The sequence below is a fragment of the Falco punctatus genome (assembly GCF_963210335.1).
Source record: "Falco punctatus genome assembly, chromosome: Z".
Lineage (NCBI taxonomy): Eukaryota > Metazoa > Chordata > Aves > Falconiformes > Falconidae > Falco > Falco punctatus.
In genome coordinates this window covers 66,511,358-66,526,340 of record NC_137586.1, presented here as the reverse complement: position 1 = coordinate 66,526,340, position 14,983 = coordinate 66,511,358, and the positions used below count along the sequence as shown (strand labels likewise).

The 14,983-nt window shown below is 35.6% G+C and overlaps 1 protein-coding gene across 7 annotated transcripts in view; it reads left to right on the top strand.

Moving 5' to 3' along the window:
* DMXL1 (Dmx like 1) overlaps nucleotides 1-14,983 on the top strand; it is a gene marked incomplete at its 3' end in the record, with an annotated part of 85,734 nt that overhangs the window by 35,907 nt on the left and 34,844 nt on the right. For all 7 annotated transcript variants that reach the window (XR_013924704.1, XM_080370937.1, XM_080370939.1 and 4 more), the window contains 10 exons: nucleotides 1,963-2,079; nucleotides 3,347-3,571; nucleotides 4,231-5,922; nucleotides 6,517-6,627; nucleotides 7,993-8,162; nucleotides 9,337-9,434; nucleotides 10,104-10,269; nucleotides 11,022-11,274; nucleotides 12,898-13,988; nucleotides 14,233-14,430. Coding sequence is in view for 6 of the 7 variants with exons in the window: in XM_080370937.1 (XP_080227063.1) it covers nucleotides 1,963-2,079; nucleotides 3,347-3,571; nucleotides 4,231-5,922; nucleotides 6,517-6,627; nucleotides 7,993-8,162; nucleotides 9,337-9,434; nucleotides 10,104-10,269; nucleotides 11,022-11,274; nucleotides 12,898-13,988; nucleotides 14,233-14,430 (4,121 nt within the window). The remainder of the gene's footprint in view (nucleotides 1-1,962; nucleotides 2,080-3,346; nucleotides 3,572-4,230; nucleotides 5,923-6,516; nucleotides 6,628-7,992; nucleotides 8,163-9,336; nucleotides 9,435-10,103; nucleotides 10,270-11,021; nucleotides 11,275-12,897; nucleotides 13,989-14,232; nucleotides 14,431-14,983) is intronic.

Here is a 14,983-nt window from a genome sequence, read left to right as displayed (position 1 = left end):
CAAACCCCTTACCTGATTTGAGATCTTTATATACCAAAGAAGAAAACCTAGTCTAATGACTCACAGGTGTTTCACTTCCTTTAAGAGTAGTGTGCAACCGAATTTTTGATAAAGTAGCTTAAATCATGAGATACCCATCCTGTAGTGTATTTTGCTGGTACCTTTCTTACATGTATGCAAAGGGTTTTAAATGTAGAGCCTGTAACTGTAGGGTATGACACAGACAAAGCTTATTGCATTCTTTCATGGTGAATGTTCATCCTTTACATCAGCTAAATACCATTCCTCAGTCCTTGTGTGGTATAATAAATTACAGGTCAAACAAATCCCCCCCCAACGGAACTGTAAAACACAATACTGTGAGTTGTGTATGGATTTGTAGGTCAGATATGAATTGCTGTGGAATAAATGATCAGTTTTCCTTGAAGTGAGTCAGTGGTTGTGTTGCAGGCATCTCAGCTTTGTTTTGCTCTGTTCCAGTGAAATAAAGTGGAAAAAAAAGGGTCAGAGTAAAGTTTGTGATAACAAGTAATGCTGAATAAAAGGAAGCAGAACTGTGAAACAGTGTCAAAATGTTGCATAAGAACTTGGTACTCAACATTTGTTTTTGTTAAAAGGGAGACATCTAGGGAAGTATTACCTGAACTGTATATACATAGTGATCAATTCTGAATTAGCTATTTCTAGTCCAGAAAGAGATTTGGAGTAATGGACATAATGAAAATGTCAACTCAATTCTCAGTGAAAGTAAAAAAGTGCAAAACAGGATGTTGAAAATTAGGAACAAAATAGAGAACAGAAAGAAGTGTAACTCCAGTGTAAATTTGTCATGTTTGCATCTTGAGTATGATATACAGAGAGGGCTTTAAGAGAACTATGGAAGCTATTTGATCTTGGAAAAGGACAACAGTTTATATATGCATGTGTTCTGAAGGTCTCTGTGGATTGTTCCATGTAAGAACTTGAGCTAAATGGACCCTTTGAAAAACTTTTAAATTAGAAGTGTATCATTTGCATACTTTGTAATTTGAAAATATTTTCTAGTACTTTAAAGCTTTTTAGTTTTAAAAGCTCCCACTCTTTCCTCTTTAATAAAGCATATAAGTATTCAACTCACATTGTTTTTAAAAAAGGAACATACGGAATTGTGTTTTTTCTACAGTACCATAAGCAACCCAATGTCAAACCCACAGGGCAAATACATCTTATTCTTGATGGTGTTTTATGTAGATGCACACCTAAAGAAGGTTGAAAGAATCATGGAGGGAAGATGGCCACTAAACAACTATTCCTCTTTGGCCGTAATGGGTTTACTTTGGTGCTGAGGAAGGAGAATGGCTTGGTGCATGCTCCAGAAATGGGCTTCTACTGATTATTGCAACTCATGTTGTCTTTTCTTGGGGTGGACCTGTAGCAGATAACTTCTTAGGAAGAAACAGTGTACTGCTTGTGCATTCCAGGCTATGTAGTTGGTCTGCTGGGTTGTGATCAATGAGCCTGTTCATTAGAGCAGGCTGTAACTTCCCATCTGTTGAAATGGCATTTCTTCTCTAGATGTAATTTGTATACTTTTTATACATTAAAGGACAAACCTCTATCTACCTCAAGGTTTTAACAGTTACAGTTGCCAGTAACAGGCATCTAAGAGGCAAACATGTAAAAGACAAAGGTGTAGAGCTAAAAGTATGTTCTGTGATTTAACCCTAAATACAGTCAATTCAGGCAGATATGTTGTTCTTTCTAGAAGAAAACATTGACAGTTCTTCATGTGAATACCTGTAATTGTAGTGGTTATTGCTTGTGATAAAACACTGAGAAAACTAATGTAGCAGAGTTGGATGCAGTCATACCATTGCATTTCAGTATGAGTTCATGATAATATGATTATTTTCAGGCTAGCAAAATTTAGTTCTGCTTTCAGGTGAATAACTTCTAAGATCTTCCTGTTCTGAATTTCATCAGGAAATCAGCAGAATGGATTCTCTGAAAAATTCTACTTAATAGTAATAGAGTATACTCAGAACCATTCATTACTACATATGTGGCATTTACATTTGAAGTCAATTCCTGTTTCAGTAGGTAAGCCCTCTTCCTTATAGTTTTCTGTTTTAAGAAAAGTCACTATCTGATGAATATATCTTCTATTCAGCCTGTTCTGAATTGTATTTCAGCATTTTGAAAAGAATCTGTGATTCTTCGATTACAAGCTTTCATCGCAGCCTATTCTTTCTTGATTACTTCTTAATCTTCAGAATGCTGAAGCTTTTGAGTTCAGCCTGAGCTCAAAGTTTGGTATAATTTGTGCATTCTAAGGGCAAATACATTTATCTGGTTTTAATAAGGCCTACAAGTTCAGATCTTTTGCTTCTCAGAAGATTTTGTTCTGCAATTTGCGTTTACACATGTTCTAAATAGGACTGTAGTCTGAAGCACCTAAACTTCAGAGATACTTTTACAATTATGAATAGTTTTGAAGTTCTGAAAGCTGCTGGTTCTCTTTCAGACTAGCAAACTACCATAAAACCATTAAACTTTTAAAGTAACCTATGATATACTTCAGTAGTTTTCTGTTAACATTTAAAGATTTTAAGAAAATGTAAGCCTGGCATTCACCACATAACAAAGGAATCTCTTACAACATTCCTGTCATTTAAACCAAACTGCTAGTTGTCTTGCTTTTGCTTTCAAAGGCATTGCAATTAGTTTATAAGTTGATGAGAAGACTAAAGATGAAAATTTTCTGATCTGCTTATATGATGATGATGTTACTGATAAGGCTTTTCAGCCAACCTGTTGGCAATTTTCATGTTCCAGAACACATCAAATTTATATTTCAATTGTTGAGTTTTGTTAAAAAAAAAAACCCTAATAATGAAGCATTTGTGTCATATAATCTCAAAGATCCTACATTTTAAGCAAATATTAACAAAACATTTCTGAAAAAATAGTTTTCCACAATTTGTAAGGTAAGACATGGAGATCTTAATGTATTTTTCTCTAGCTCAGCTATTTTGTGCTTCATGAAGCATTATTTTCCATATATAACCACATACATACCTCTTTGTTCTGCAGTTTTGGTCTTTCTGGTTATAGTTTGATTTTCTTTTAAGTCTGAAAAGTTTAAGCTTTAACTTCTCAGCAGTTCTAGAATTTCAGAAGTTTTCCATCTGTGGTGTGCTAGCATTTCTCCTTAAATCTGAATGTGGGAACACATTTCATTAAAATGAAAGTAAAATTTTAAGTCATGTTTTAGCTGTCTTTTTGGAACTTTTAAGGTGAGTAAAATTACTTCTTACTTTAAAAGACATAATTGACTTTTCTAAATTAACAATGCAAACTTTTTTAGATGAAAAAATAGATTCAAATCCACCTGAAGCAGCAACACAAACAGAAAAATTGCATTCTTCACCAGATCCAGAGAAGATCCAATCACCTTTCACTCAAAAATATCAAGCCTGTAGAGCAAACCTTCAGAGCACCAGCTGGCTTAGTCTGTCTTCCAAAATGGTGTATAGTCAAGAGTTGAATTTACCAGAAGGAGTAGAGATAATAAGTGTAAAGCCATCAGCAGGTTTGTAATCTGTTTTTTAAAGAATCAAATAAGGAATCTTTTCTTTTCTGACTTTGGTCTTAAAATAGAAACAAAATAATAAGAAGTTTGATACTTGTTAAAATTTAAACATCTGTAGGTAGATTCAAAAGGTTTTTTAAAACTTGCTCTCCTGAGTTTATATCTCCATCTTGGAGTTAACATTAAGAGCTTTTGGTTTTTATAAGGTATAATATTTACTGAATTCCAGATTCTTGCAATAAAACGTGTTTTAGAAACACAAGTTTGCTTTTGTAGCCATTCATGAATTTTTTCATAGTATCTGTACTTGAATTTTAAGGCTTCTATCAGCAGTCTTTCCAAAATATTTTATAAAGATTTTTAGACTTCTGAATGGGAAATGTTTGTTTGATGGAAGAGATGATAGATATAAATATTCAGATTTAAGTCGTATAATTTGACTCCTCTCTAGATTATGAAATGGAAACAAAGGATAAAACAGTTTCATAGTATTTTTATGTTGTCTCCTTTTGTGAGGACCTGCAAACAACCCTCTTTGTGAGGAAGTGACAATATTTTTTTTGTTTCAAAATAGTAAAATAACTGAATAAAAATGTCTTTACTCTTTTACTTGCTTTTTAATATTGCCCTAAGTAAAAGTGTATTTTATTTAATTTTAGGTCATCTAAGTTCTTCTTCCATATATCCTGTTTGTCGTGCACCATATCTGCTGGCCACTTCGTGTTCTGATGGGAAAGTTCGATTCTGGAGATGTAGAGTTACCACTGAATCATCAGCTTCTTCCATGCCAGAATATAACGCACACAGTGATGTTACATATGTATGGGAAGAGTGGCCATTATTGATTGAGGATGGACTTCTTAGTAGTAGTGCTATTAATGTTCCAGGAAGGCCAACTGAAGTTAGCTGTGCACACACAAACAGATTAGCAGTAGCGTACAAGCAGGTAACATCTAAAAGTAGTAGTCTTTCTCAAGAATTTATAATGCATGTTAGTATTTTTGAATGTGAATCTACAGGGGGTTCTTCTTGGATTCTAGAACAGACTCTTCATTTAGATGAGATAGGCACCACGTTAGACTCTGGTGTTAGTATTGATAGTAATTTAATGGCATATAACCAACAAGATGTTTCTCTGTCTCATGGTGGAAATGTTATGCCCAACGCTAAGCACTTGGTACGCTTAGATTGGATGTCTAGAGAAGATGGTTCACATATTCTAACAGTGGGAATTGGATCAAAACTTTATATGTTCGGCCAGGTGTCTGGGAAAGTGCAAGAACAAAGTGATAAGGAGATTTTAGCAGTCTCTTACAGTGGCAGTATGAAGGCTACAACCCTTTCTGGGTTTGTTCTGCTGCGTTGTGTTGACTTGGTTTCATCTGTAGAGGGGTCACCTCCTTTTCCAGTCTCCTTGTCTTGGGTGCGTGATGGCATTCTTGTAGTTGGAATGGATTGTGAAATGCATGTTTACTCCCAGTGGCAATCTTCTTCCAAGCAGGAACTAGTTAGTACAGACTGCGGAAGTATGCCGTGTATAACTAGCTTAATGAAACAAAGCCAATCGGCTGCCTCAGCTCTGCATCCACCAAAGCGAACCTTGACCAGATCTATGACCAGCCTTGCACAGAAACTTAGTGGGAAAAGATCTGCCTGTGATCTGTCTCTGGAAATGGAAGATTCTGGTCTTTTTGAAGCAGCTCATACATTGTCTCCCACTTTACCTCAGTACCATCCATATCAACTGTTGGAACTCATGGATCTTGGTAAAGTACGTAGAGCAAAAGCCATTCTGTCTCATTTGGTGAAGTGCATTGCTGGAGAAGTTGTTGCTGTAAATGAATCTGAACCTAATCATGATAAGAGGCTTAGATCTCTGACCATCAGTGCTAGTGGAAGTACTGCAAGAGATCCCAAAACGTTCAGCAAAACTGAGACTACAGACTATATTGAAATAGACTCTGTTCCACCGTTGCCTTTGCATGCTCTACTTGCTGCGGATGATGATTTATCTCATTCCTGTTCAGAGAAGCCTAATAATCAGAATAGTCAAAGTAAAAAAGATACACCCAATGAGAATTATGAAGATCTCTTTCAAAATACTGTTATAAGTACAGATGAACTTGTTACATTTGATGCAGATGAAGACAGTTCGAAACCAAAAGTCATTGATCTTTCTCAGTACAGCCCAACTTACTTCGGACCAGAGCATGCTCAGGTTCTTTCTTGTCACTTGCTTCATTCAAGCTTGCCAGGTCTGACTAGGATGGAGCAAATGTCGTTGATGGCCTTGGCAGATACAATTGCTACTACCAGTACTGACATAGGAGAAAGCAGAGACAGAAATCAGGGTAAGATGTCTCTTCCCAGTTAAACATACTGCTATGCTTCACAACCTTTTTTGGGAGTTTTTCCTATTTTGGAATATTTTTGTGACCTGTGAAAAGACTTCATAGTTTCATAGTGTAGCTGGTATAATTTACTGTGCCGTTGCATTTACTGTTTTAACTAAAGTTTCAAGACTTCAGACTTCGATAAAATCAGATTTTGTATTGCTAACTGTTAACGCCAGTGTTAGTCTGTCAGTCCATGTATGATAATTGTTTCTAATTCATTTTTAGAGACAGCTTTCTTAATGGCCAGTATTTGTTGCAATATGTAGAGAAACTGATAAACGATTATGGAATTTTTTTTATATGATAACACTTTTTCTTGCATTAAGAACAAATAACTTGGAAACTTGTATTTGAAATTTTCATCTTTCCCTTTCCTTAAAGGGAAGAATTATGAATTAAGCTATTATATGTATGAATTTAAAGCCTTACTCAGCAATCACAGAACTGTAAAATATTTCTTCTGTTAAAACACCCAATAGCTACTTCTAGTTTATTTGAAGTTTATTATAGTAGTTTATTTGAAGTGCATATAAAAATATTTAATTCCAGGTGGAGAAACTCTTGATGAATGTGGTTTAAAATTTTTATTGGCTGTTCGGCTTCATACATTTCTAACAACTTCACTTCCTCCTGTACATCGAGCTCAACTGCTTCACCAAGGTAACTGATAGGTTTTTTTAGATGAGGTGAATCTTTGTGATGTAGCTGTACATATGATCGCTGTGCTGTTGACATGCCTCTGCAGAATCAATGAATTATTGTGTTGGGGTTTTTTGTGTGTGTGGTTTTTTGTTTTTTTTTTAATTGTTCAATATGAATGTATGCCAAAGCAGAAAATGTCTGTTGTATTTTAGGTACAGGTCTTGGAACTAAAAGTGATTTTTTTAAAACACTTCTTTACTTTTAGGTTTTTTGTATTTCCCCAAAAGATCTGGCTTTTCTGTATTTCTAGGACCACGTTGTTTCAATAACCTTCTGCAGGAGTAATGCAGTAGGAAATATAGTATGTGTTTACTCAGTTTTTTAGTGCATATTTGGGAAAAAAATCTCATACAGTCTACTCAAGAGTGAAATGTTTTTTCATATGCTTACTGTAATTACCCAATGAAATATTTCAAATAGTTTTCTTTGGTATAGTTTTAAGTAGTTCCAACCTGATACTGCAGATGACAGAAGGGATGGATTACATTAGATTTGGATTGATTAGGCCTAGTCAAATCTGAAGGGCTGGCTGTGATTGCTTTGTTACCCTTTCATTAGTCATCATGACAGTCATGCACCCCTCAGCTGCATCACAGATAAGAATTTGCTCTGACTGCCGCAGCAGAGCCCTGCTGAGTTAGCTGTCTGGAATACTTCTAGTTGAGATACTTGTGCTTCTGGTGAGCTCAGAGATTGGTGAGAGTAAGAAGTGCCTCCAACGGATCTGTAGAGCTGCAGCTGAGTGCACCTCTGTGCAAAGAAGCATCTCCTGGCCCTCACTAGAATTGCAATTATCTATAGCTGGCTGTGCTGCTGCTTAGTAATTGCTGTCTTCCTTATGTGTTTTTTTTATTTTTTCCAGTTTTCTTCTGTATCTCTATCCTCAAACCTGTTTCCTACTGTGATTATCTGAAACTTTGCATGTTTCAATCTAAGTCAAAATAGTGAACCTACCTTTCAAAACTTTGAAAAGTTTAATCAGTATGTTGCACTTTATCATGGCTAATCTTAACTCCACCCACTATAAGTGTATTTTGAGCTTCAGTCAGTAACTGTTCCTTGCAAGCTTACATAAAGAATTTGCAGGTGAAAAATGCTTTCAACGCAGTGAGCTTTCTTTAATATTTGGTATGCAGTGCTTACAAATATTCTTAAATTTCTATTGGCTTACCAGAAATGCATTTCAAAGTGTTTGTTTTGGATTTCTACCTTCTTCCCTTCTCCCTTTCCCACCTCTTTGACTTAAGATTCTGGATTATTTTATTAGTGAATCTTTCTTCTTCTTTTTTTTTTTTTTTTTTTTTTTAATGGCTTATTACATAGGCTTGTCTACTAGTCATTTTGCCTGGGCATTTCATTCAGTAGCAGAAGAAGAACTATTGAGCATGCTCCCTGCAGTGCAGAAAGGAGATCCATCGTGGTCAGAACTCAGAGCTATGGGTATAGGATGGTGGGTTCGAAATATCCATAGCCTACGGAAATGCATAGAAAAGGTAAACATAACATTCTGAAACAAAATTGCCAGACTTTTTTTTTCAAGCACCTGTCCTCTGGTGTTTACCTTCTATTTATGTGTTTTAAATTTTCAGATATGTTCAGTGTTTCTGAATGTCTTGTGCTGTATTTTTTTTGTACACTTGGTTTATGGTATGAATATGAACTTAGGTGTTTGATGTTTTTGTAGTACTTGAGGCTTCAGATTCCAGTGTGAAGTACATCTTGGGCTTTTAAATACTCCCATTTTAAAGGTGGCAGTGTACATTACTTATTGTGGATGCTCAATATACAGATGAAGCATATAGGGTTTTTTTACAGCAAAAATAGGAAACCAGTTACAAAGAAGATTCTCCTTTTACCCCACTTCTGATAGGTTTCTACTAAGATACTGTACATCTGTTTGCAAACCAATACATTTTAATGATAACAAACCCTTCTATTGTTATATTTTAGCTTGGATTTGGGTTTTTTTGTATGTATTTTAATCATCATAGGTGCAGCAATAAGCCTAGCCTCATTATCACTTGTTTTAAGCTCTTGGAAATGACAGGTGCATTGAGCTAGAAAATGACATGCACAAGATACTTTGACTACAAAGCACCAAGTGCTAAGATGGATCTCTCTGCTGAAGATTGAAAAGTAAAAGTAATTAATCATCACTTTATGAAACTTACCTGCCTTGCAATTAAGAAATTCCAAATATTCTGGGCCTGCATTTAAGGTTACCTTACATGGGTCCTGGACTAGTCTTGCAGCCACTTACCCCTTTTTCCTTTCCAACCTCCAAAAGTAATCTCCTGTAAACAACTTCTTCTCCTGTTGTGACTAGTCCCAGCCTGTTCTTCAAGACTCCATCTGTCCTTTGATTACCAGAGCAACTAATGAATTAATTTTTTTACGATTTCAGATGTAGGCATTCCCATTAAATCTGCCAAAAAGCTTCTAGAACTGGAAAAGCATTAGCTAAATAATACCAAAGAAAAATGAGGGATTGAAGCTGTGGTATCTTCATGCATTCTTATGTTAGACTTAGAGTGAGAGGAAAGATCCTGTATTAAAGAGACCTCCCAAGCACTTTGGGGCATGGGATACCAGAAGCAACAAGAATCTCAGAAATACTGTGAGTCATTTACGTTTTGATTGGTTTTTGCTGTTGAACTGTCTTCACAGGTGGCTAAAGCAGCTTTTCAGCGAAACAATGATCCACTTGACGCAGCTATTTTTTACCTTGCAATGAAAAAGAAGGCTGTGATCTGGGGATTATACAGGTAGGAGACATGCAAGCTCTTACATGGAATTTCATAATGTCTGGTATAATTTCGGGAGAAAAATTGCATTTGGTGGTAATCCAAAAGAAGCACAAATTCTACCATTTTAACCTGAGATTCAATTTTTAAATTAATCACTAGATTTAACCAGTAGTACTTGCATTTACTGAGGTAATTCAGTTGCTGTTTCTGAAGGTACATACTTCAAGTTTTAGTCTCAAATCTACTGTAATTGCAATCACTGCTTAATTCTTGCTTCTGAAGGACTGTCGGTGTATTGTATGGAATGGCATGTTATCTTTTTGAAAAGTTTGTTACAAATTTTACTTCTAAGTTCAGAGGTCTGAATTATGTCTCTTTCAAACTGGCATTTTGTAATATAATCAACATTACATTAAAAAGTAGTATGCATTGTCACTTACTCTTGAGAACTCACCTGAGAAAAATGAGCTTTTTTATATTTGTATCTGCTTAGCTGAAAATACCATTAGTTTTTGTATACTAAAGTTTTTGTTACTTTAAAATATGAAGCTCCCAGTGTGGCTGAGAGCCTCTGTATTTCCTAATGAAAAGATCTGTGTAGAGTTCTACTGGCATCTGAGACAAATAAGAGTTGTAATGTATCTATTAAAATATGTAAGATTTTTATCAATTATGTTCAATTTGCAGGTCCCAAAAAGATACTAAAATGACACAGTTTTTTGGAAACAACTTTACTGAGGATAGATGGCGTAAAGCAGCATTAAAGAATGCTTTTTCTTTGCTTGGCAAACAACGTTTTGAACATTCTGCAGCATTTTTCTTGTTGGCTGGACACCTAAAGGATGCAGTGGAGGTAATAAAATAATAAACTTTTTTTTTTAATGTTTCAGTCTGTTATATTGTCCCAAACTTACAAATGTTTTGAACGTTACTTGCATTTTGCTTTAATATGACCCCTGAAGATTCTGGGATTTTTTATTAATGACAAATATAAAACCTTGATCTTTATGTTTTAATTCTGTTTTAGCTCTCATATTAGTGATAGTAAGAAGTCCCACAGTTAGTTTCTCCATAACAGTGTTAAGATACCTACCTATCATTAACTTGCTTTCAGATTGTCTTGTCGTACATGAAGACAACATAGTTTTTCTTTAGGAGGTTCCAGATCTGAAAACGAAGGTTGTTTGGCAGTGATGTGGGTTGGCTATGAGAATCCCTTCACAAAAAAAAATATTTCCTGGGTTTGTTTGAATTGAAAAGTTGGGAGTAAATTATTTGCTTCACTAATGAAGGGTTTGTTCTGTAAAGCTTCGTAACCAAAACATCTAGCTTCAAGAGGTAGTATGTGCACACTAAAAATGATTTATTGAAGCCATTTGATTTCAAAGATCTGTTGTCATGTCAGACTTCAAATGAGCAAAATCAGATCTTGCATATAGTAGTTGGTCGCAGCTATTCTGAATAGTTCCTGCTGATTTATTATGGAACTGATAGACCTGTTTACATTGGTCTGAACAGATTCATGTCACTTCCTGTCTTGTGATCCTTTTAATTAAAGGAGAAATTATAGTGTTTGATCTTGTGAATATATTTATTTTCAATTAGGTCTGCCTTGAAAAACTGAATGATATTCAGTTGGCTCTTGTAATATCAAGACTTTATGAGTCGGAGTTTGAAGTATCTAGTACTTACAAATCTATACTACAGAAGAGAATTTTGGGAAATGTGTTTCTGGGAAAAGATTGCTCAGGAAACATGCATTGTGACCCTTTTCTGCGAAGTATGGCTTACTGGATTTTGGAAGACTATAGTAAGGCTCTTGACACCTTGATTAAACATTCTGTTGAAGATGAAGGAGGTAAGAATATGAGTATTTTGCCTGTTAGGTTTGGTTTAACTATTGTTCATTTAGGTAGCAGTTTCTTAAAGCACAATCTGAATTAAGACTAAGTTCTGCACAGTTGTTCACTGCTGCTAGTAAATAGTTTGCTGTTCTAATGTGTGTGGTTTTTTGTAGTAGATGTGGTAACTGTGTTCCTGTTTTCCTGTATCCCATGAATGCATACTTAATTTGGCCTTTACATATGTGAATATCAGGATAATGAGAATGACCCTGCAGTGATACAGCTGTTTTTCCAGTAGCAGCTTAAATTTGAAGAGACAATTTAACTTAATTAGTTAATCTGACTCCATCACAACCTAGGAAAAAAATTCTGATTGCACAGTTATGTAGCAGAGTCTGGAAGACATGGTGTTTTGTAGCTTTTAGTCCTTTGGAAGAATGATTGATCACAATGATAAACTGTCACAGAAGAATTTTTGGTATTTACTATGATACAAGGATGTCCAGGTGATGCCTGAAACAGTATGTAACTCTCCTAAAGTGATTCTTTGCCATGTGCTAGCTTTATAGGCGTTCATAGAATCAGTTGTATTATTTCTGAAAGTTAATATTCTTAAGGAAGTTACATGATTCAACTCCCTAGTAGTTAGCATGCTAGCTGGTTTCAGTTCTGGATACTGAGAGAAACTTGATAGGGATAAATGAAGACTCAAGTCCCCAGAGTTGTGTAATTGATTTTAAAACCTGATTTCAGTAGAAGTTACATGCCTCAGGATAACTGAGCAGATGAGCGGTATAGTGTTCAGTTGTTTCCATCTTCATCACACCCTTCTATGTAAAACAATTTTTAAATTTTAGTAATTTTTCTTAAATCAGTTCAGTGTCTTGTTTGTGGTGTTTTGCTTTAATTTTATTACTTGAAAGGTAATCTTTCACGTACCTGTTTGTATTATCTGTAATTAGCTGTGCCATAACTCCTGATACAGTAAGGGTCTATCTCAGCTAGCCTAGACTCTTTGAAACCTGTGTGAATCATCCTTTGCTGATGCTCATACCTTTTCAGGGTTTTCCGATGTTGTGGTTTTGGACATGGAGAAAAAATGTGTAGGTGGTTCATTGCTGTATAATAGATTTATTATTACATAATACTGATTACTATGTATTAATGTTGTGAATCCCCTAGTTTTATTATAAATTGCATTTAAGAGATAAACAAAATAAAAATACTAATCCAGAATTTTTACAAAGACCTTTTTCTAAAGTAAAAATCTTTAGTAAGATGTAACATCTGATTGCCATTTAGCAATGGAGACTTTAGAAATCTAAACTGAACAGTAAATGTGGTCTTGTTGGACTGCAGTAGAACTGGCGTGACTGCAAGGAAAAGAAATGGCAGCTGGTTTAGATTAAAGGTCTTACCTGCGCTCCCACTCAAACTTCTCTTTTTAGTAGTCGTTAGGTTTGGCAATGTCCTCCCTCCTAGGATATTCAAATGATAAAAGTGAAAAGGAGGGTGCAATGAAGTAAACAATAGAATAAATATTAAGACAAAATAGCCTTCTGATGAACTTAGAACTTTGCAGATGGATTATTTCATGCAGAATGGTAGATTTTCCTCATGATGCAATATCTTTTCAGATGAAAGAAGTGGCTCATCAAGTTGTAACCCTGCAGTGTTTAACTTCTATAACTACTTAAGAACACATCCTCTCTTGTTGAGACGTCATTTTGGCTCTTCTGATACATCTTCCACACATATTTGCCTAACAGTAGAAAATGGATTAGCTGACAAAATTAACCTAGGTGAAAGACGGCTGTTTTTTACCACTGCATATGCTCATCTAAAAGCCGGTTGTCCTATGTTGGCCTTAGAAGTGTTATCAAAGATGCCCAAAGTTGTCAAGAGGTCAAAGTCATTCTGTAGGTCCCCTAGTTTAATGGATACTAGCAAAGTTTTCTCACCATCTTCTCCAGTTAAAGAGTTGGAAACAAAAGACCAGTCTTCCGGTGTTGATTGGTCACAGCCAGTACTGAATAGTCTAGGTTCATCTTCAGACGGTTCATCAGGAAAACATTCAAGTTCAACTATTTCCTTTGATTGGAGCCAGCCAAGTATGGTGTTCCAAGATGAGCACTTGAAACTACAGTCAGACAGTGATGACAGTGATGAGAGTGAAGATTCTTCCCTGGTAATGAAAGAACTAAAACCTCTGAAGAAAACTGAAAAATTGTATGAAACAAGTTCTAGCTACACAGAATCTTGTAGTGTAGTTGATGACAAAGATATTCTGAGTCCATCAGAAGACATAATTTCAGCACAGCTAAAGTTTAGAGCATGCCTGAAAATTCTTACTGTAGAGCTTCGTACGCTGTCCACAGGTTATGAGGTAGATGGTGGGAAGCTGAGGTATCAGCTTTATCAGTGGCTTGAAAGAGAAGTAGTAGCTCTTCAAAAGACTTGTGATTATAGTGTGGAAGTAGAAGAGATGCAATCAGGAGTTAGCGTGATGTCAGAGGAAGCTACATTGCATGAAAACACTGAAGACTTTGCTGACCAGCAAAAAAATATGCTACAGAAAGATGACTTCCAGAAAAGACGTCAATGGCTTCTGAAATACCAGTCTCTCCTAAGAATGTTCCTTAGTTACTGTATACTTCATGGCTCTCATGGTGGAGGTTTGGCATCCGTCAGAATGGAATTAATTCTGCTATTGCAGGAATCTCAGCAGGTATGTGGGAGTACTGTCTCTGCTTCAGCTTTGTAGATTTTTTTTGAATGTGTTTCATGTTATTGTTGAAATTTTCCTGTTATACCCTGAACCTGTTTTATAAGTGTAATGCTGTTTATAACATGTTACGTATTCTGTAGGTTATGGGGTTTTTGTTGCTTAGAATCCCCTTCCCTGTTCAAAAATTCCTCTGTTCCCTTTAGGAAGCTGTACTATCACTTAGTTATATCTGTCTTGTTTTTAGGAGCAGGCGATACAGATACCTTCGAGCCCTAGCCCTCTACCAGAGCAAAGCTCCATACCTCTCCTATTTGCTTGCACAGCTAGTGCCAAAACAGTGGTGGCTAATCCGTTGCTACATCTTGGGAACTTAACTCATGATATATTACATGCCATAATAAACCTTGATTCACCACCTCATCCAGATACTCAGAACAACAAGGTGTGTATCTTTTTATAGTTGTTTGGGGTTGTTGTTGTTATTGTCCAGTTTGCTGAATCTTTTTTTGACAGCGTGAAAGCTTTCTAAAGTGCTTGCCTGTGACAAGTAATAAAACTGCGGAACACAAATATTTGCTGTAGTACTTACCTTGGGCTGAAATAATATCCACTGGTTATTACTTTACTGTTGAGGTGCTGAGCATCTGGCTCAACAAGCTGAATTAGATTGGCATCTCTCAGGACTGGATCCTTGCCCAAGATGATACCTGTTATGGAGAACATGTACTACACTATCAGTGTCACATCTGTCTTTATGACAATATTAACATTACTTCTGTTACATTAATAGTAGACTCTCAATTGTATGTGCATCTCAATTGTAGACCTAAGTAAAATTAAGTTTTTAAAGTATAAAAACTGTCAGCAAAGTGCAGTAAATCCAGACTTTTTTTTGTGAAGTGGTATATATGTTCATATAATAAAATATAGTCTGTTAATGCAAGTTAAATTTCTGTAAGATTTTATTTGTGTTTAACCTTGGACTGGAAACCAAA